This window comes from Pomacea canaliculata, linkage group LG7 (genome assembly GCF_003073045.1).
Source record: "Pomacea canaliculata isolate SZHN2017 linkage group LG7, ASM307304v1, whole genome shotgun sequence".
In the NCBI taxonomy this organism is placed as follows: Eukaryota; Metazoa; Mollusca; class Gastropoda; order Architaenioglossa; family Ampullariidae; genus Pomacea; species Pomacea canaliculata.
Genome location: NC_037596.1, coordinates 11,677,082 through 11,700,188, shown reverse-complemented (window position 1 = coordinate 11,700,188; position 23,107 = coordinate 11,677,082). Strand labels below are relative to the sequence as shown.

The window sequence follows — 23,107 nt, the reverse complement described above, 5'->3', positions numbered from 1 at the left end:
CTGTATTCGGCCGCCTGCTTTGGAGATTTTAGGAAAGCGACCGATGTCACTTCGAAACTTAGTCGAGAATTTCTGAAACTGATGCACTAGTTATCCAAATTTGAGTATGTTTGGATAAAATACTATGTGCGAGGCAATATCTGCCTTCCTACAATATGAAGATTTAAAACAAGCACAACATTAAAAGAAAAGTCCTATAATCGTCAGTGTATCGTTAAAGCTAAGTAGTAAATGTGGATATTGGACTCACCAACAGTTAAAGCCTGAGTTGTAAAGGCGATGATTGCGTGGAGCAGATTTTCGAAAGCAGATGGTTCCAATTCTCGGGTGGTGGTTTTTTGTTTTGTTTTTTGAAACAGCTGTAAGTTAACTCGAACGAAAATCCCGTTTTCATCATGATTCACTAATAATTTGAAATAATAATAATAATAATAATAATAAGGATTCGTGTGGACAACAGCCTAATTAGGAACAACTTGTAAACTGACGAATTTTACTTGTCTTTCAATGATTTTATTGTTAGAACAGTGTGGTCGGAATTACTATAGATTACTAGAATATCATCATAAATCAATCACTCCTTAGTCTAGGAGTACAACAATAGCAGAAGATAATCGAAAACCCACACAACAGAGGCCTATTATAAGTACTGTAATCAAATATACACCAGTTCTTTGCTTTATTTCATTACTTTCACACACACAAAATCTTCCTTCAATCGGAAAAAATGCCACCTCATTGTTAAGAGACAGCTCACTGAGATTTCACAAGACGTATATTTAAAGACGGCTCTGACTAAGCAAAGATAAAATTGCACAGGCGATTCCCTGGCCATGTAACATGCATCAGCACGTCATTTTGTTTATGTAGTAAGCAGCTAAACACATACACCTCCTGCATCCACACATATGCACGCAGGCGCTCATACACGTAGTTTAAAGAAAGAAATAAAAAAGGAAGGCAGAAGTAACGTTGATGTACTACACAATGACAGCATAATATAGAATAGTGTAGCATTCAAATGGTGAAGGGACGCAACTGCAGAGGACTGGACAAATTTTACTGACAGTGTTCTCCCCTCACAGAAAAAAAAACCAGACAAAAACATGGTTTTTTAAGATAAAAGCAACAGAATGTCTCAATCATTTGTGGATTCAAGAAGCAAAAAATAGCAACATTTTCTTCTTTACGAGAGCAAAAATTTAGAACATTTCTTGTTGATTTACTGCAACTGTAACATTCTATGTAACGATTTCAGATAGACTGTCTTTCTGATACAAAACTAAAAAATGATATTTAGACCCGATTTTATTTGTTAGTTACACACAGTTATTTTCAGACTCGATGTTGAGGCCAGTAGCTGCTCAAGGTCATGACACAATGTCCATTAAGGGACTCTTCCTCTAAAACAAAGTTTAAATATTCTTTCTTAAAAATCATAAACTGTAGAATTTTTACAATCAATTCTTAAACTCGAATAGACTTTTCTCTTCTTGTTCACTAGCGCGAAGAAAATACTGAAAATTTAGTGCAAAGAATTTGATGGGAAATGTAAAGGAAGGTTAAGAACCATTAGCTTTTAATATAAAATATCAAATACAATAAATACGTAGACCTACCAACTGACCTCGTAATTCACCCAAGGATAAAAAAACTCACCCAAATTTGAAAAAAAAAAGGTTTTGAGCTTGGTCATTTTGCATGAAGACGCCATATTTTAAGTACTTTATTTCAAATATTAATTTAATAAATATATCTAAAACATATTTTTTCAAAGTAACCACTATGTACTTTTGTTTTAATGAATTTAATCCTTTTTACAAACTTGCAAGGTGTCTATTGTGAAATATGCTTCAAATATATTACAAAAATTATCAATTTTGAAGGCTGAAAAATGACAAGTTTTAGAGATAACTAAATTAAAACAGATGTAATTTCTAATCTACTGTGCAGAGATAAAATGCACATGTATCTGTTAGTCTATGTTAATTTACATTAATTACTTTTACTTGTAGTTGAGGGGATGGGAGTGGTTAAAAGTGAACAGTACGTATTTAATAATTTACGTGATGGTGATGGCACATATAGACGGAATTCTAAGTAAAAAGATAAGTTAATACCCCAAGATTTGTGTGGGTCACCCCTCCTACCCTTTTAAAGTGAGTGCCATATTTCCTGTCAATTTTTAAGAAGTCAACAATTTTGGAAAAAAAATGTTAATGTACAAATCCAAACAAATCCCACAACTAAGTTCTCACATTGGATAAAAAACTTTAAACTGCATATTTAATTTTGTAATTTTGATATGTTTTGTGAAGCGCATGTACTTTCCATAAACGATCGTCGTTGAATGCTGGAGAGATAGAGAAGTCCAAGACAAATGCAAGTCAATTTTTCTATTTTGTCTTTTTCAGACTTTGAGGGTCAAATGTATTTATTACTCTCTAAAGGATTTTTTAAATGTGATATTTTCTTCATGCTCATTCATTATAACACAAACAATGTTGTCATCGTAAACTGAAACATTCTGTCCAAGTTTTATAAATGTAAACTTGTGATCCGATCCTTAGCCAGATTAAGCCACAGGAGCCTCAAAACGGTCAGAAATGTCAGAAACAAAATCACATTTAACCCAAACATTGGTCAAAGTAGTGTCCAAATGAATATTCACTTAAGTACTACCGTATATTTTGTGTCAGTCGGTCCCCTGAATTCACATTGCTTGTCTATTCACCATTGTGACTACCAATTTTTTGAAAAGGGTCGGTGTCTTTGCTCGCCAAGCGGATGGCTAGCATAGGCTTGAAACTGCTATGTCATATACCATCGGATTCAGCACAAAACGCTCTTTCACCCTCACCTAGGCAAATAGTTAGGGCTACTTTATTTTAGCGAGTGTGGCAATCTTGTTTCGTTGTTGATTCTATGTTCTCGGTCTTGTGTGGATTCTCTTTGCCGTCTAGGCGAGCAGAGTCCACGTGTCACATCCGTCGAGCAGGATCGGTACTCCCAGGGATTTGTACAGCTTGTACTTGGTAGTGAACCTTTTCTTATGGCTATGCCAGATCCTATCTAGCCTATTGCTGGTGTTGCTGTTCCGACCCTAATGCAGATATCTGGAGTGGAGCTGCCATCCTTGGAGAGGGTAGCTCCCAAGTATTTCAAGCTGCCTACCCCTTATGAGCTGTACCCCAGTCATATAGATGTCTGCTTTGTCGCAACCATTGATCATAATTTTGCTCTTTTTAGGTGTGACAACGCTACATGAAATATCTGACAGTTTCATATAAGTGACATCAAAAAGATAATATTTTAGTCCCCTGACAGTGATGTGTGTCATGTAGTTTTACAGTTTAAGGAGGAAGCAGAGCATCACTGGTCCAACTTAATATTTAGCGGCATGTTTTGCTTCCTTATCGTAGTTTCACAAATGCGCGATGGTAGTAGAATGTTATTCACTATGAACTTTCTGTGATCACATACACAAGGCGCAGAAAATGTGGTCTGTTGTACAACTTGTGTTTGTTTTACTCGTGTACAGGGGAATTTGTTCACAACAAGAAATATGTAAGTTCACCTTTCTTCTCGTCGCTAGTTTGTAGACATAAGTAAAATTGAGATATCTTTATACCAGTTGATTCCAGTGTTTTATTATTTTTTGTTGTTTAATTTATTTTCTGTATGCTCTCATATTTCTGCCAAAGTGTCAGCGTCCTTAAAGGAACTCGCCAGGACTTCCTCATAGTGAAATCTTTTTTTATTTTGCTAATTTCATGCGATTCCTTTCAGTTGGCTTTCTTCAAAGAATCATAGCTGGATAATATTCTAGAAATGTGTAGTGTGGTTTTAACTTTGTTCCAAAAAATTGTGACTGTATACAATCCCAAGATTACAGTGAAAATATCAGCTCTATATTAAAGGAATTCCAAAAAATCAGTGAATTAAAGAATATTATCTTTATTACGGAAAATTGCTAAAACACAAAGTCTCTGTATAAATTGTGTTGGTAGTCAACGTCTTTAAAAAAAACTTATTTATAATTTTTCTTGCAGGTACTGACTTAAATTTTTATCTTCCTAGAAATGATGTTTTAACGGTTGATGAAAACGATTTTGTCAACGTGACATTTTGGATTACGGTGTCGGCATGTAACCAGACGAATACTTTTCATAAAGTGACAGTTCATACTAAGACAAACACTGGTATTCGTGAGTATGACGGGGCAGTAACATCCAGTAATGACACTTGCTCTGGAAGACAGTCTATTCAGTGCATCAGTCTGACAGGCCCAGCAACGCTGTACAAACAAGTGAATCGATCTCATGTGGAAATCGAATGGGAACTGACGTCAATACCATCTAGTCATTTAATATTAGTACAGAAGAGGCTCAATGTTTTGTGTAAGTATATCACACAACTTGTAAGTTTCTTGTGATATTTGCGTTCACGTCCTTCACGTCTTTCTTTCTTTCTTTCTTTCTTTCTTTCTTTCTTTCTTTCCTTCTTTCTTATCATCCTACGCTTCTTCTTTCTTTGTCTTTATTTCTTCTTCTTTTTCCCTCCTCATCTTTTCTAAATTAATTTTGTATTAAACACTAAAAGTTGTGAGGTGTGTCTGTGTGCATTTGTGGTAGATTATTTTGCTTGATTAAACTTTTTGTACTGCCAGTAAACAGTAATTAAATGATCTGTTTTTATTGTGTACGTCCATTTAAATGCTTTTGACAAGCATAAACGTTGTTTTGTCTACCGTGGGTTTTATTACAGATCCACCTGTTGTCATCAGTCTCACTGTGAATGGAAGTGAGGTCAGTGGTAACTACCTGATTGATGAATTCCAAGAGGTTAGCATCTCCTGCACCTTTGACCCAGGAAATCCACCTGGGAAATTCTTCTTGTTTGATAAAACTGGAAATGAAATAAAAGCTACTAGAGGTGAAGACTATCTCAACCTTTCCCTTACACTCCAGTGCGAAGACGACTGGCCCACAGTCCGATGTGAAGGAAGCGGCTCGAAAACTAATAAGTCTGTGTCTTTTCTTGTCAGATGTAAGTAGCCAGCGCTAACTAATACTAGGAGAAGTTTCAGTGTAAATGTGCGGAAGTACACATATAAGCGTGTGTGTGTGTGTGACTGTTGTCACACGTGTATTTAAAAGTTTACAGTTGCTTGCTGACGTATTTTTTTAAAGAGTAAAAATCCATACGATCGTATGTTTGTATGTAGGTAACTGCATGTCTTATGGATGAGTTGATACAAAGAAGAATGGAAGGGATTCAAGTAGATAAAACTATGTGTTCATCTGGAGAATTAGCCTATAGTATGGCCATTTTTAATGGACAGATTCCAGGCAAGTGTTAAAAATAACTATGCTCTAACATTTCAAAGGACTCCTCCTCTAGTATATAGATAGTCTCCCATCTATAATTAGGAATAAAAAAATAAGTTTTGTCTCTTTTATGTTTAGGGTCATTGTTGTACAAGACAGCTGACAGTATATTTTACCATCCCACCCTCATATTTCATGTCTATCAGCTTTAATGAACAACACTTTTAGATATTTCACTAATGATAAAGAACTAAAATATGCAATATGTAAAAGATTTGATATTTTAAAAACATTTCCCGTTTTGTGTATTTTTTTTTTAGGTCGTCCTCAGTTTATTGACAGGTATCCAACAGTTGTGAATAGTGGAATAGATTACCGTTGGACATTTAAAATGAAGGTCTACACTACTGTCATAGAGAAATGTCGTTTGACATCGTCATCTGCGCACAATTCAAGTATCTTAGTGAACTGTACCCTGACTGGTGACCTGCCTTGTCCGCTGCTGACTCTTGTCATAACTGAAAATGTCAGTGTTACAAGAACAACCTGGTTTTTAAGTCTGTGTGTTGAAGGAGGTCTTTTAGTGACATTGAACTTCACAACACCCCAAAGTGAGTACATTATAGAATATCTTTCACGTACTTGCCTGAACTACGCACATAGTAATTTTTAATCTAGAATGAATAGCTCAAAAAAATTTTTTTAAGAAAAAACACACTACCTTGAAAGGTAACAGCGGTTGAAAACGTTTTGACAAGCATAGTAATCAACATCTCAACAAATGTAATTGTCCTTGTGGATTGATTAAGTTTTATTGTATCAGCAAGGCTAAAGTTTGTTTTGTTTTTTTTTTTTGCCCTGCATTCTGAACTTTTTAAATCTTCACTGTGATATGACTCATCTTTTCCGTTAACAGCATTATTAGTCTACTATTAAAATGGAATGTTTCTAATTTCTATCTTAAAATAAAGAGATCGTAAAAAACAAATTGATTTTACTGTCTTTCACAACCAGCAACAGCAGAAAACTAGAAACTAATTTTAATAAGATAAAGAGCTCCATCCTGAATCTTGTAGGCATTTAAGATGTTACCTTCAGTTATTCTACAATAATTATTGTTTACATTTGTAATAAGGCCTCTGTGAGTCAGTGAGTCAGCCAGTCAGTCAGTTCCTTGATTTACACTATAACTAGGGGGAGCAGATGGGTAAATGGGGCAGTTGGCAAGGCTTGCCACTCGTCCTGCTGAGAGCAGGAATCATGTGTTCAGAAACACTCCTGCCTCAGAAATCCCCCTCTCTTAGCGCATATGCTATATTTCAATATAATTTAAATATGGCGGGTGCCGTGTGCCTCAAAATCCTCATGTTGCATGGATCCAGCCATGAGATGTACATTCCTCATATTGATATCACCCGTGCTGTTCATATAAACTGCATTCGAAATGTGCAGCAATGGTAGAGTATTCACACAAAGGTGCCTTCCCTAAAAAAATAGCACCCGATTAAATCACGTTTAAATATCCCGCATGGGCATTATACAGGGGGGGGGGTGTGAGGCATATGACAAGGATCCTGTACAGGACGACCAGTCCAGTCTTTGACGTTAATAAGCAAGTTCTTCCTCTAGCCCAGACCTGGGCAAACGCTGGCCCGCGGGCCGCATCCGGCCCGCCTCCTGTCTCTGACCGGCCCGCCCGCTGGCCGCCCACCAGTAAATATACTATATATACAGTATTGGGTAAAACTGAGTTAACTATATTAGTCCGGCCCTCTAGAACCATCCCAGTTTCTCATCCGGCCCCTTGGGAAAATTAATTGCCCACCCCTGCTCTAGCCAGTGCGGCGTCGACCAAACTCCAAGGTGCCTTGAAAGACTGTCTTCGACATTGTGTCGTGCCTGGTCACATGACCAAACCACACCATATTCGTGGGTTTCATGTTCTATATATGTAATCCGGAATAGTCTCCTCAGGTTCTTGTTCTCGAAGGCCTTGATTCTCCTCTTCATGTCAGTAAGCAGAGTCTACGTTTCTCCTCCGTAAAGCAAGATCGGTTGTGCTTTTACCGGTGCTGGTTTCCATTAACTATACATTCGATTTGTCTGTCAGCCTGCTGTTATCTTGCGGTTCCGTGTAACAGATTTATCAGGTAATTTATCAGGTAACAGATTTATGTCGTCTGCAAAAGTGTGCGTTGCTAATCAGCCATTCACCGATGGAAAAGTAAGTATGGTGGTCAAGTAGGGTTTCTTGCATGACGCTCTTCAGGAAGATGTTGAGCAGCAAGTGATAGTGGACACCATTGACGAAAGCCAATTGTCGTGTGAAAGTAAAGTAAAGATGTGCCGTACTCTTAATACGGCTACAATAGTTTTATCATAATTTTTTTTAATTCTACTTAAGATTTGAGTGCGTGTTTTTCTTGTCGCATGATTTCATTATTATGCTTATAGATGCATCTTATAATTTGAAAAAAAATGCTCTTTCTTTTAATTGCTTATTAAAGGTCATCTTTGTATTGAAAAAATTAAAACTGATATTTATGTTTGTAACAATCACAAATATTAATTTAACAATAAAGTAAACGCTTAAACAGTTACAAAAGATTTACTACCTCATTCAGAACAAACAACTGGTCCTGGTCTTTTTGTGGGAATTGTTCTGCTGGTTATCATCGTCTTCGCTGCTTTTGTTGTTATCGTTCTTTTGCGAAAGAGGAAGAGGAAACAATCGAACAGTAGGTTTTGTTTTAAAAACAAAAGTTTACAATCTCTATAAACTGTACTAAACCTTAGGTATACCAAGAGAGTTATTGTTATTTTCCTTAATTTTAATTTGTTTTCTAGCATCATTTCATGCTTTCTATTTGTTTTGTACGGCAGATATCAATAGTATTACCTATAGTTACATAGCGTAAGGGATGTGATTGCATGAATGGATAACACGTTAGAGACGTTTACACTAATAATGTTATGTAATGCACGAATAAAAAGAGAAAGCTAATGATAATTAAAACCAACGTTTACATTTTCCATCGTTGTTTGCACATTTCTCATCTATTTTATGCTCTTCATGTTTTTTATTTTTGTTTTCATTTCTATTTTATTAGATAGAGAGATTAGGTATGTATATATTTTACAGCCTTTTACAGTATTACTTCTAATTTTATTAAATTGATTGTCTAGAAGACATAACAGTATTTACTGCTTTAATATATTGAATGCATATATCATGCATGCAAAAATATTAAGTTTGTGTAAATACAGTTTTACGTAAGCAATATTTAAGATAGTGTTATGAAATTCATAGACCCTCTCCTTCAATCTTTTACCGTGTCTTTAAATATTTTCTGCATGTATGTTTCATTTTTAGCAGAGAAAAACCCTTGCATGTTGAATAGACAACAACGCATGAGCATATGTGTGTTATCTCCTAGTGGCACGTGGTCTTAAAAATAAGAACTATGCCATTGCTTAAATAGAGGAGATCAAAGGTAATTAAAACAATTAAAAGAAGGAAAATTAAATTTCACAGTGTAACGAGGAAGGGTGTGTAGATATATATAGCCAGATTGTGCTGTTAACGGCAGTTGACCTTCCACATGTTTACTCGACAAAATTTTTTTTCTTTTGTAGTTTAAAAATCTACATTATCTAAGATTGTTTTTTTTTTTTTTAAATAGCAGTCGGATAATTGGATATCTGTATACTTACCGTCTCACACTTTTCTGACATCCCAGCAAAGGTCAGGGCAACGAGTTGAGTTTCAAGAGTTGAGTGATCTGGGAGGTGTTACTTTGTGGATCGGTCCAACAAGGGGATGGGACCGAGCGTGACCACTTAGGGCATTCCTAGGGTCGCTCCAGGGATACATAAAGAGCATACTCTGGCCTTCCGAGTATGAAGACCAGATTGACCCCAGCACCAGCCTTCTAGCAAAGCTCGGGCAATACATAACCAGCCGGTTGATTGGTGTGGGCCACACCAACCTCCCGTCTAGAAGAAGTCCGGGTCAAAGAGGTGTGTTGGTATAAGGGGCCTCTACCTCCAGGATCCCATACTCCCCCGACACCGGGTATGGCGAAAGCAGAGGGCCTGAAGGAAAACCTATGTCAAAAGAAAGGCCTGATAAGGAAAAGAGTTTATAAGACAGACCACTGAAGACAAAAGATGGGAAAGATAAAACTGTAGTGTGACAGGTAGAGATTTGTGTACAAAAGAATATAGATGAAAGGGACAGGTAGGGAACAAAAAAAGGAAAAGCATAAGAGTTTTACTTGTGTTAGTTTTTGTTTGCAATGTAAAAAGAGAAAAACCACTTTATATCTGCCAGTTCAGCCTCTGTTTATCAGATTGCTTATGTCAGTGTTAACTTTTCTGTACCTACTAGACCTTAGTTTTGCATGTACTGCTGATACAACTACCTTTAAATGTGTTTGCTTTTTATGCCTTTTTTTCAAATCTGTTCCGTGCTCCTACTCTCCTAAAACTCCTGTTTTGTATCTCTGCTTGGTTAAAATCGACAATGCTGTTTTTTCACTGCCTTGACTTATTTATTTACAATTATCGGATAGTAAAAAGCTGCGGCGTTCAGATTACGTAAGCATGTTATGTAATTGTGTGTCTTCATGCTCTTCCCCGGATCTTCACATCAGCACGTATTGAATTTCAATCGTCTATCCTTAGTTTTTTATTGTTTCTGTGGATTCTGCTGTTTTTCGCTACACTTTATAGCATGTGTGAGCATGCATTTCTATGACAGTGAGTTTAAAGCGGGAATAAAGAAAGAAGCAGCTAAGAGACTGATAAATAATGTTTGCCTTGTCAATGTTATACGATTACAATGCTCACCGAAGGAATGTAAGAATGTACATTTTGTTTACAGAATTTTATTAACCATACATTTGCTTGTTATTCCTAGTCATGACATCTTGCCAGCAGCTAAGCCATATTTTTACGATATTTTGTTTTGAATGATGGTGTACAAAATGAATTTAATAAAACTAAAAGACATTTTTTTCATTTCTGTACAGAATACTTACGCACGAAAACATGAACACACGCCTATACAGGCCTCTCAAACAGAATATTTTTTTTTTCATTTATATAATGTATTCTTTTAGCTTTTAGCTGATTATTGTGAAAGGCTTAAACGATGATTGTGTGACATTTGTTATCAAATTAAAAAATCCTCTTAAACTTCCTTTGGCAACAGCGCCATACACTCTCATAGTGGTAGTATCAGTGAAAGAAGACATTGCTTCTAGTATACTTGATACTTTAGTCTTCTTTAGTCGATGACGAATCCACTGTAAGCCTTAGACACTGAAGCATTTTGTCTGCAAATAAACATGGTTTTATTTTATTTGATTTCAGGGCTGCAAACGAAAGCAGGGTTTCAACAGAAAATTTACGAGGAAGTTTCTCAAGTAAGTGATCCGCACAAGGTTTTGGAAGTGCTAGTTAAACGGTATTAAAGTACCCAGTAATCTCTTTGTTGATTATTTATTAGTTTACTATGCATTACTTCGGTCTTTCTTTGATTTTATTACTGTCTTCCACCTTTCCTTTCTTCCTTTGTTTCTTTTTCTGTCCCGACCACTGGAAAAGGATATATGATTACAGTAGAAGAGATACCTTTACAGCGTGCCCAGGAATATAAAAGGTATGAGCAATTACAAAATTATCAGGGGGCCGTCGAAGTTTTTGCATTCTCCGGAAACATTCTTCCGGCAGCGAGACGTGGCGAAGGACACTTGAGACGGCGAGCCACTTCCCTTGCCAGTGTCTGACACGTAGTGAAGAACGCGATTCTTTCCTCAGCGTCTTTTTTTTCAACTGACAAGGAATAATCATCGCTGTTTAAGTCCCAGCAGACCTTTTCTCTATGTAATGCGAGTGCTGGAAAATACCCAGTAGGAGGAAAGTTTTGGTTTTCACGAAAATAATACTTTTCGGGGGAATATGGGTTTTGCCGCACAGGTCTGTCAGTCTCTACTTCCACTGTTGACACACTTCCGTCGAAGATTAGAGTGAAGCCTGAGTAGGAAACAAGGAATTTCTCTAGTATCACCAGTCTCCACATACGGCAGTGGGGTCTTATTTGTTCTCCTCAGGCACGGACCTTCACATCTACTATGTAGCCAGACTTTTGTATCTACTGACTCGTTACATACTATGTTCTATTATCGTGTTTAATTAAAAAAAAATAATAAATTGGCATTTTTTTGTTAAAGTGTCTTGTTTCACTTTGTGTCGACTGGCACAGTCAATTGATTAGGGCCGAGGAATGAAAGCTTAAATCCATGTACATGTTTCTTGGTGCGAATCGACTGACACAGAACAACCCCCACGACAAAGACACTCATTCTTTCTCTTTTTTGATATTTTTATTTCCTTCTTTTGATTTCCTTTGTAGGGATTTTTTTTATTTAGAGATACCATCTTGAAGCGATACTTTTAAATTCCACAATATAATCATTTTACTGTGCAAAACCAATCTGGCACGAAAAAGAACATTTATAGGAAGCTTTTGTTTCCTTGTGTTAACAGCATTTTAATGTACATTTTGTTTAGTAGACAATAATCTTTTTCAAACACAAGTAAATCCAAACGTATCAGATATTCCATTATACCTTCCTAATACAGTTACTAGCCAGTCAATGTTTCAAATATAATCTTTATAATACTTTTATTGTACCACCTGCTACAGAGAGTGTTTTATTCAGGATTGAAGAAGTGATATAAGGAAATATCATAGTAAATAAATAATATGAAAAAAGGCTAAAATAATAATCATCATATGACTATTAATATGCTTTCAATATAAATAATGTAAGACTTTAAAACGCTTAATAATTAAATAAGTAAAAATTTCTGATATAACTTAAGGAAATTCAGACCATCACTTTGTGATTAACTTTGCGGATTAGATTAATACCTTTAATTGATTAAAAATGGGTTACATTTTTTTTCTTTCCGTTATTTGTTGATAATTTATTAACACAAAGCACCGTTTACCTACAGCATTGAACTTTAATGACAACACACATACACACTATTAGTCACATGCGTATGCATACGAACACATGGTTTTTGTTTACATTGACACAAAACAACCAATTAAATACAATTCAATTAATTCAACTCTTTAAAATGTGATGACAAAATTACATAGTCCAGTAGTAAACCATACCCAAATACACAAAACAAATGGGTTAATCCTGACCGAAGGCCAATGCTCTCTTGGCATGTAATCCAAAACAAAAGAAATTTTCTTATAAATACACAGTCAGTATTCACTGGAAATGGTGTACCACAGCAGTTTCTCCTCTCTGGGTTCATCACATGGGTTTAAATCTTGAGTCACCTAAGAAGATTTGATATAGTTGGACACACACCTGCACAGTAATGTTGTAATTTTTATGGGTTATAGTCTTTGTAATCAATGCAGTAAACATATTCAGACTTTAGATAACCGTCTGGAAATGTAGACTGGTCAGACATACTCTCGCCCAAACACAAAATAAGTTTCACATATAGTTAGAAATTGTTTTGGAGTAAAACATTCAAATAAAAGTCTATTGGTGAAAGTTTACAAAAAGGATTCAAGTCCTTAAAAAAAGTTATGTCCTGGCATACAATTCATTAAACATAGTTCTTTCAAAACAACAGTAAATAAATCACTCACAACACCTTAAAAAGAAGGAACAATTTACCACCTTCAACAAAATGTAGAAAGGTGGTGTCATTAAATGTACTACTCGGATTGTTACAAAAAAATATTTAGCACCAGCTGCTATTAGGCCATTTTAACCCTAAACCTTTTTAAGAAAAACGAAATCGAGCTTTTTAAAGGCCGTTCATCAGCAGTGCCAAAGCTTCAAACCTGTGAAGTGATTGTAAGTTCCATTGTATTAGCAGATATATTGACAGTTTGAGTTTAAAGTGTTAACCAAAGCTCCAATGTTACGATTAATCGTTAGTTTTCTGTAATCTTTACATACAACTTTGCCAAACTTTGTTCAAGATTTATGACATTAAGAAAGGCGTTAAACCACGGACCCGTGAAGCTTGACATAGCTGTGAACAAAACTTGCTGATACATGCACAGATCTCACGCATTTCTCTTGGAACAAGAGAATTAAGAAAAGAAAATTAATGGTTACTATGAATAAGATTCGAAAGAATCTCTCTCCCCACCCTCTCTCTCTCTCTGTGTCCATCCGCGTGTTCTTAGTGCGAGAAAATTCTGACCAACAGTCAGACACAAGCAGTTACGTGGACAAAAAAAAGGACAAATATATAATAACACAAGATTTGAACAACATTAGTCTCTACCTGAATCTTTAAAATGTAACAGTAGTCATCTGCCTTTCAGGAAATCCATCAGCGGAGGCAGACGAAAATAACTACATCTCTGTGCTTGAAGTCCAAGAGAAAAAGCGTCGACAGAAAAAAGGTGAGATGTATGATTAGTCTCCCCACAGCAACAGAAAGGCTCAGGCAAGCTCGCTTTAAAAATAGTAGCAAGATAAACATGTGGATAATTATGGTACAAAGACAGGTTTGAAGCAAAATTTTCGGTTGACTAATAAGAGAAGTATCATAACACAGAAAAAGATCGAAACAAAGCAGTAAACTTTCGTTAGATAGATAAAGAAATTTTGATTGTAATTTATGGGTAAATAATATGGAAGTGATGGAATGATCGTACTTGTCTTGAAGAGTTGTATAAAAATCTTTTATAAAACTAATGAGAATAGTGTTTTTGTACCGAGAATGGAGAAATAAACTGTTCTCTAAGTATTATTCAGTCGTTGTTCATAGAATGAATTTCCAATATTTGACAGGCGGGATGACTGACACTGCTCAATCTGATGATGCATGTGGTTCAGCAAAGATAATGGTAAGCTTTCCTTTAAGTCCATGTCACATAGTATTACACAGACTGTAACTGGATTAACTTTATACAGAATTAGCTATTCAAAGCCAGATTGCCGGCCATAAGCTTACTATCAACAAAATCTATTGTACATCCCAATAAGTGAATTTGACTTTGTTCTGCAGGGACATAACTGAAGTCTGTCTGAGAAATAAAATCAAAACGTACACATTACAAATAATTTTAAATTTAACTTGTCTTTTGCACGACCATTAAAAAACATGAACTTTTTTGTAATGCTGTGGGATGCAAGATACTAAGCAGGAGTAAACAAGAAAAAAAAAAATGGTTGCGATCAAGGACTGCAGCTCGTTTTTTGACAGAACAAAAACTCATTGCCTCTGAAACAGTTCATTTCCTAGGTTATAAATTGTCTGAAAAGAGAATATTTGATAATCACAAACAACGTCCATAGAACAAAAAACACATGTAAACATAATTTGCTTTTAGAATAAATGACTTGATGGTTATTTATCATTCTTATAACAGGAGTCTTCGACCGTTTCTCGCGAGAGACACCCAGATGGGTTGATTTACGGAGACTTGGACTTCAATAGTACGAGACCCTGTGATGACGTCATCGACACCCTGCCGGAAACGGAGTACGCCGCCATTAACTTCTCTGTCAAGGCTCCGCCACCACGTGACTACAAGCGAAAGACTAATAAGATAATCTAAAAGAAAGTGATTGTTGGGCAATACAAAAATCTACGAAATATTATGAAGCATCCATAGTAGAAGTCACATTCACAACATTCTTTTTCCTATATGCTCAAACAAAATTTCAGCAGTATGACTGCATAGCAAGCTGACTTGTTTAAGGTTATAACTAGAGACAGATGGACTGTGGAATTACCAGCTCGTCACAAACACAGGGCTTATTGTAAGCTGCTTTACAGAAGAGGCTTACATACCCACAGATTTCTTGAGATTTTCTAAACAGAAAGTACTCAAGATACATTGGGAAGTGCAGTGATGATAAAGAATGCTTCATCAATTTATTTTCAAGCATTCGTGCGCTCACTAGTGTGTGTGTGTGTGAGTGAGAGAGACCTAATTTTAAACAAATGCCTGTGTGAAAATAAATTCAGAAACTAAGACATACAGAGTAACGAATACATAATGTTTACAATTTTTTCTTTCAACTTTCTGTCTCTAAGGAGGCAGATAGGGTATACTTTTAAGTTATATTTTCAAATATGTCATCTCTTTTGTTGATAACCTAATACCTGATTAAACAAAAAGATATAGCAAAAGGAAACATTGTGTATATTTAATATTTTGGAATATTATTTTATAGCTTCGGATAAACTGAGATTACTGCCGTCCGCAAACCAAACATGCAACGGAAAGATTATCTCACTTAAAAATAATATTGATCAGTATTATCTGAACACTGTACCTAAACCTCTTTCAAAATTTCGCACGTTTTGTGAATCACTAAAAACGACTTGTACAAACCTTTCTAAATAATTTAATAAAGTGGTCAACTCTTTTATTCTCAGTTTACTAGAAATGCTGGTTGCTATCAATGACTAGATATCTCTTTTTTAGACTAATGAGTGCAGTATTCTAATTTATCAGCATTTCATCAAAGGGGACAAATTAGAAAATCATCGTAATCGAAATGGGCGCCAGGGTAGGTATAATAATTATGTGTTTGTGTGTTTTAATAATCTGGTTAACCTGTAAACTTAATGGAAGTATGTGTGTGGCTGTCTGACAGGCCAGGCCAAACACCTTAAGAGCAGGCAAACAGCAAACTATTTGAGTCTTTGATACCATGATCAGAAACCATACTAGTAAATGCAAACATAATAAATAAGTCTTTTCAGTAGTTCCCGACAGGCTGGCCCTTTAAAAAGGGTGAATTAAGATAGTATTTCGTTCTTCAAATCCCATTTTTATTCACCTTATTTTTGCATAGATCACTCACGACCATTCATTGTAGTTGTCATCAATGTTTCATAGTAACTGTGTTGGGGGTCATTCACTTTAGAGTTTAATATTTCGTACCATTTATCACTGCTGTCATTAAAGTTAAATAATGGACCACAGCTGTACGTGTTGTTATGTTGTGCGTATGAAGTGGTAAGAAGCGATGTAGAGCAGTGTGAATTTAAACCACAGACTGTGGTAGGGCGGTGCCATAAATTTACATCTCTTCGTATTGCAGGTTATATCTTTGGAATACACACCAGGACTAACAAGAGAAAGTGAAAAAGCTCGGATGGAGGGACTAACGTATACTAATGTATTAAACTTAAACAGCTTGAGAACATAGGGAAAGATGGAGTAAGACGAAATTAAAAACCTGAATTTCTGTTCCTAATTTCCTTAATTTTATGTTGAGAGTACTTGAGCTATAGCACGACAGTGAAGTGTCTCTTAACAAAGCCGAGTCTGTATTTTAGATATTTCAACCTTTGACACTTCTTATAGGACAGCCCACCATCTGTCCACTGCGGGTCCGCGTCTTTTACAAAATTTCATGTTTCGGTTTTGATTAAGGGCCTTAACAACACTTCCCCTTCTTCTTATATAGCAAATCTTGGAAACAAATTTCATTCTCATCCTGATGATACTGTTTCTTTTCAAAGAGAAGCCACGAAACCCTTTAAAATATCCACAAAAATAATAATTAAAACATCTCATGACAGACTACTGCATCTCTCAAATACTCGCATACAAAATAGCGAATAAAATGAAGCTGTTATTAGCTGAAAATTTAAACTGACTTTATTCTATAGAAACACTTTTGATAGGGATAAAACAAATCGTGGCCTAGTGCTCTATGAACTCGTTTGTCTGACTACAAGTATTATCATTCTGAAAGTGAGAAAGGACTTTTATAGCCTACAGTCGAAAAAGGCTAAACAATCCATCGTGTCTAGCTTATAATAATTTGAACAAGGGGAACGTAGAGGCACCGATGTATTTCCCACTGACCTTTACTTTAATTAAAAGAAAAGGATCTTACTGCCTTGTAGGTAATTTTTGAAATGATAAAGAAAACTATTTCCTGATTTCCTTTTCGCTGGTATTCAGTCATTTTTATTCAAATAAGTTAGATTCTGTGGCTCTATTATACCTCCCTACACATAAACTAAACCAGTAAATAATTTTGTCAGACTAATCGTTAAGGGCTATTCCCCCGTTGCTATGTTTGCAAGGTTTGCAGATGCAAGATTTCACTTGCAATGTAGCTTTGCAACATGGTTCTCCTCTCACCCAGCAGACCACTCGCAAAAGACTCATTCATAAGGGTAGTATGGGTAGTTAGCAATATTGCAGACAACACCAACGAAAAGCTGCTTTCGGTAACTGTTTCGGCTACCTTAGTCATATTAATCGAGGAAGCAGAGAGACAATGATAATATGATAAGAAGAAGAAATAAATGTAGGTGCGGAATGAGGGCTTGGTTAGGTATACATGAGTATATTATTCTTCAACAGTAAAACATGAAACACTTCTCCTCAAAACTCTTCCGCATTTAAAAATTAAAAGGCCGACTTAAAATAATTTTATTTCATTTAAAAAGACTTTAGTTCAAACAGCTCCAACATCATGTTGTGCATGTCTTTAAGGTCCGCTCATACACTGCTTTAACTTCATTTAATACTATTGTAGGCCACACAATATTTTTATTTACAAACACGAAGTTAAAGCGAAAGTCTCTGAACTTATGGGAACTATTCCTTCTAATTTCTTGTACGTTGCTTTGTTTTCGTGTTTAGATGTGATTTCTAGCTCCGGGTTATGTTTTTGTGGACGGTAAAAATTTCGCGACAAGGATGTTGACAATATAAAGTTGTGGATTTATTTCTCGCCTCTGGCATATTAATATGTTTTTTTTATGCCTGCATGAGATTATTACGTACAGTGTGGACTAGTTTATCGTGAAAATAATCATTGACATAAACACAAGTAACGTCTGATTACTATTCCTTTTTAGAGAATACATAAGGGAAGTAATTGCATGATTCATGCTTGCCTGTTTATAAAGGTTTATTATGTTTAATGCTCAGAATTTTCTCACATTGATTAAATTTGTGGAAAGTTTATACTTCCTTTAAGCTCATAAGTCTAGGTATGGCCTATTCAAAAATTTTGTTTTCGTTTTAGACATTTTACTGCTGATTTAATTAACGTTCTGTCACCATTTCTTTCCCACAGTGTTCAATGTAGCTTTACCGTGGGAACAACACGAAACAGGTCACCAAGGTTTGCTGACTTCTTTATTTCATTCTCGGCTGAAAACGACGACTTCTAACAAGTTCACACAGAGATTTATTTACCAACAGGCCTAGTTTTAGTCTTTAGAGTTGTGTTCCACTGTAGCTACGCTTAAATGGCTTCCAGCCTCTAAGCTTTCATCATGAGATAATTATCATATTTAACATCCGCGATTTATTTTTCCTCTCCCTTCCGTCATTTACCTGTGTAACTGGATCAGAGGTGTAGAATTATGAGTCTGTTTACCTCGGGCAAGGAGTTTTTTACAGTGATATCTTCAGTCACTTTATATCTCAGTGACACGGCCACTTTGCCCTATTTGGAGACAACACAGCTATTTGTTTCCTTAAGGCTTGATTTAACGCATCTAACAAATTTGCCTTTCTGAGAAATTTTAAGAAAATCCTCCCTAGGAAGATATCCCCGAAGTTTTTCGTCTGCTTTCTTTTCTCCTTTTTGGCACTTGTTCTCTAAGATAAACATCAACTCTATGAAGACGGAAGAGCTAGAGGCAGTTTTACACACTGGTACGCATGATTTTTAACGTTTTTCAAAAAATTATAAAAAAGAAACTAAAACAGCTAGAAGAATAATTCAAATTGATAATGATAGATCAAACTTTGTAAAATAGGAACAATCCTACCTGAAAATTGCTTGAGAGCTCACTTTTATTATTGTAATCCATACAAAATCGGGTAGATGAAGTAAAAAAATTTTTCCAGCACGTTACACACGAATTTTACCGATTTTCAAAAAATTATAAAAAAAACCTAAAACAGCTAGAAGAATAATTCAAATTGATAATGATAACTCAAAATCTGTAAAATAGGATCTTTGAAAACCAAAAAGAAATGCACACACATTGTTCTTGTCCTTAGAAATTCACAAATTATGCCAGAATTCCGAGATCTGAGATCTAGACGCACATTTCACGTACATCGTCTCGCCATTTTTTTCAAGAAGGGTTACTCTGGGAAATTGACGATAGTTCAGTCAAAACAGAGTACCATCCCTTTACAAGGGAAGTAACTGTGTTCAGAAATGCACAAGCTATCGTAACTAAGCGATTTCTTTACGAAAAAAAGCGCTGTAAACGCCAAAAAAAAAAAAAAAAGTAAAAACGCGGCGGTTATTTTCGCCCGCCGTGCCGACTGAGAGTCTGCGCGCGGGCGTACAAAAATATCCACCGTGTCGGATATCGGTCTTTGTCACTTAAAACTCTACATTGCGAAATGATAACACATTATAATACAAGCTCCTGAACGAGCCTCATCAATAGCGTTACTTAAAGCTTCACAGCTATGTTCCGACTAGATTAAAAGCACTAACAAAATTTACAAACAATATAAAAGAAAGGAAGAATAATCAAAAAACAAAAAAGTTAGCATAATTCATTTTTGAGTCCTCTACCGTCAGGATCTCCTACAAAGAAAACCGATACACTGACTTTTCCCAGTTGACTCATCCCTAATCCTTTTATAGTTTTTCTTTCCTTCTTTACTTTTTTTCTTTCCTTCCTTTTTTCTTTCTTTTTCTCAGTTTTCATCTTTGTTTGTTGAAAGTATTTTGTTCACACATAAATAAAAACAAAAACAAATAAACACGGATAGGAATACAAACAATACAGTCAAAAATTTGAGAGGATCTGTGTCTTAGTTTACTGGCTCTTACATGGAAAGTGAAATATAAAAAATCAATTCACTCATAACTGTAATACTGATTTATCAGTGTTCGTATCGAAGAACAAACGTAAGAGCTATCGCCTGAAACTGAAAGCAGTAATGGAACTTCCATCTTTCATCATTGAACTGAGTAATCGGTAACCGATTTTAACATGGCGCTTGAACACAGAATCTTTGCCTACTTTCAAATACTGTATAACGAAATACCCGACTGTTTCAACCTTAAAAGGGAAGTAATCTATAGTGGAACAACTCTTAAAGGTTTCAGTAGTTGTCTCCCTTATGTATTCATTCGCACAAAGAAGTGTTTAAGGATGCTACCCCTCGGTAGGCCCAGACGGCACTGCGTGGGGTTCAGTGAGATCTGACCTCGTCGCAAAGAGTTTTTGTCTAATCTATAAGCATTTATTTCATTTCCAGTTCCATCAATCAGGAAGAAGTTAGCTTGAGGATTTCCTCTGTTATGGGTTAGGGTTAGGGTTAGGGTTTAGCACTTTTGTATGATGATGATGATGTCGATTTGTAATGCGCAGGTATCCATTCCGAAGAATGCTCATTGCTCAGAAAAAAGAACAAATGAAGAACAAATAAAGTGAACAAATATATAAAACACCAGGAAAAGTAAAAAAAAAAAAAAATGGACAGAAGTGTTTCTTGGTAGTTAATTAAGACTGGTTTGAAAGAAACAGATGGGTTTTCAGTTTTTAGCGGAACGTGGTTGGTGAGGTGATGGTGGAGAGTGACGATGGCAGAGCATTCCACAGCTTAGGGGCCGCGTGTTTGAAGGCCCTGGCTCCAGTGCGCTTCTTGTTGGTGTCTGTCACTGCAGGGAGACAGAAGCGTGACTGGGAGCCTGAGTGCAGGCCACGTGACGGCTGGTACGGAGGAACTATCTCCTGCAAATAGTCAGGAGCAGTTTTAGACATGCTCGACTGGGCAATGGAAAGTACTTTGTGGTCAATACGCTTGTTCATCGGGAGCCAGTGAAGGCTCTGTAGGATAGGGGTGATGTGCTCAGTGGACGACTTTGCACGGGTGACAATCCTGGCGGCTGTGTTTTGAACTCTTTGGAGTCGATCCAACTGAGTAGCAGGTATACCCCACAATGCACTGTTACAATAGTCCAATCGTGATGTGATGGTAGCAACAGCAAGTGAGTTGGCAGCAGCTTGAGTCAGCATGGGCCGTAGTCTACCTAAAGTCCTCAAAAAGTAGTAGGATTTAGCCACAACAGAACTGATATGGTTGCACATGGAGAGCTCTGCATCAATAAACAGCCCTAGGTCCCGTACACAGTCAGCAAAGGCTATGGAGGCATCACCGACCTGCACGGCACTAATGCCAATCTGCTCCCTCCTGGCCCTGGGGCCACACAGTAACGCTTCTGACTTGTCGTCGTTGAGTTTAAGACGATTCCTGGACATCCACGCCTTCACCGCAACACAACAAGATTCAAGTCGTTGAAGCTCAACCCTAGCCACTGCCGGGTCGGGGAGGGGGGGGGGAACTGTTCAGAATCTGTGTATCGTCCGCAAAGAACTGACGTCCCATCTGAAAGCGTTCAATGACCCGTCGAAGCTGTGAAACATATAGCGAAAATAATAATGGACCCAGAACGGATCCCTGTGGTACGCCACACACCAGAGGAACTGCCTCAGAGCTTGCAGAGCCGACAATCACTCTCTGAGACCTATCGGCAAGATAGGAGGCAATCCACTGCAGTGCAGCGCCCTGGATACCAGCCTCTGACGACAGTCTCTGGAGCAGCAGGCGGTGGTTGATGGTGTCAAACGCACTACTCAGGTCGAGTAATACTAACAGCACTAAGTTGCCAGAGTTGACACTACACAGAATGTCATTGGTCACACGAAGAAGAGCAGTTTCTGTGCTGAAGCCAGGACGATACGCTGACTGAAATTTATCTAGGCAGCCATAAGTAATAAAATTTGTCATAAGCTGCTCTGCAGCCACCCTCTCCAGTAGCTTGGAAATATATGATAAATTTGACACTGGACGATAGTTTTTACAGTCGGAGGGATCCAGGTTCGTTTTCTTCAACAAGGGCTTCACAACAGCCTGTTTAAAACACCGTGGAACACATCCTGCTCTCAAACTGGCATTAATAATGTCCAAGATGACAGGAAATAGAATCTCCAGAAGTTGAATAATAAATTTAGTTGGTACAGGATCCACGGCACATGAAGTTTTAGTTGATCTCGCTACAAGTTTCCTCAAGTAACTCTCATCAATACACGTGAAAGAAGTCAGCGGAACACCAGCAAATGGCACAGAATAATCTTCCTCGCACTCTGGCAACTCACAAGCTGCACTCTCAAGTCCAGCACTAATTTCCTTTATCTTATTAACAAAGAAGGAAGACAGGTGATCAGCAGCTGACTTGACATCCACCTCAGGAAGAACCGGACTAGTTCCGTTCTTACCCATCAAGCTGTTCACAATGTCAAAAATCTTTCTGGAATTTCCACTCGCAGTCTCTAGCTGCTCCTGCACGAAAAGCGATTTAGCCTTTTTTACAGCACAAGCATATTTATTTCTGGCTAACTTATACAGCTGTCTGTCAATCTCAAGTTTGGTCTTCCTCCATTGTTTCTCCGCCAGCCGTCTCTGTTTCTTGGCTTCACTCACCCCCTCACAAAACCAGCACTGAACTCCTCCTCTCCTACCTCTCTTTCGCTTTTTTTCTGATGGACGGTAGAGTCTTGAGGTCGGATATTAGTTGGGAAGGTGGAAGTATCATAATGGAGGGTCGCCGAAGTAAGAGAGAGTGCAAGAAGGTATTCACGGCTATACAACATAGCGGAGATCCGCCATGTGAGAATGTAAAGTGAGATTTAGTTTTAGCAAAAAAGAAAACAGTACAAGTAGGAGGAATCAGATCTAAGGTAATGGCGGA

At 36.9% G+C, this 23,107-nt stretch overlaps 1 protein-coding gene across 1 annotated transcript; it reads left to right on the top strand.

Moving 5' to 3' along the window:
• Positions 1–1,923: 1,923 nt before the first annotated feature.
• On the top strand, positions 1,924–20,757 carry LOC112568077. The gene is made up of 10 exons (XM_025245115.1): positions 1,924–3,567; positions 4,053–4,400; positions 4,768–5,049; positions 5,651–5,941; positions 7,955–8,068; positions 8,441–8,453; positions 10,707–10,759; positions 13,711–13,791; positions 14,183–14,238; positions 14,764–20,757. Exons 1-10 carry the CDS (start codon positions 3,498–3,500, stop codon positions 14,950–14,952), a joined length of 1,497 nt encoding a protein of 498 aa, XP_025100900.1. The 5' UTR covers positions 1,924–3,497; the 3' UTR covers positions 14,953–20,757.
• The last annotated feature ends 2,350 nt before the right edge of the window (positions 20,758–23,107 follow it).

Bases quoted from the DNA above. Each gene is read 5' to 3' on its own strand.
- LOC112568077 (XM_025245115.1), top strand. From the start codon at position 3,498: ATGTGGTCTGTTGTACAACTTGTGTTTGTTTTACTCGTGTACAGGGGA. The intron at 3,568-4,052 runs GTAAGTTCACCT...TTTTTCTTGCAG, and splicing joins TTGTTCACAACAAGAAATAT to GTACTGACTTAAATTTTTAT. The intron at 10,760-13,710 runs GTAAGTGATCCG...TCTGCCTTTCAG, and splicing joins TTTACGAGGAAGTTTCTCAA to GAAATCCATCAGCGGAGGCA.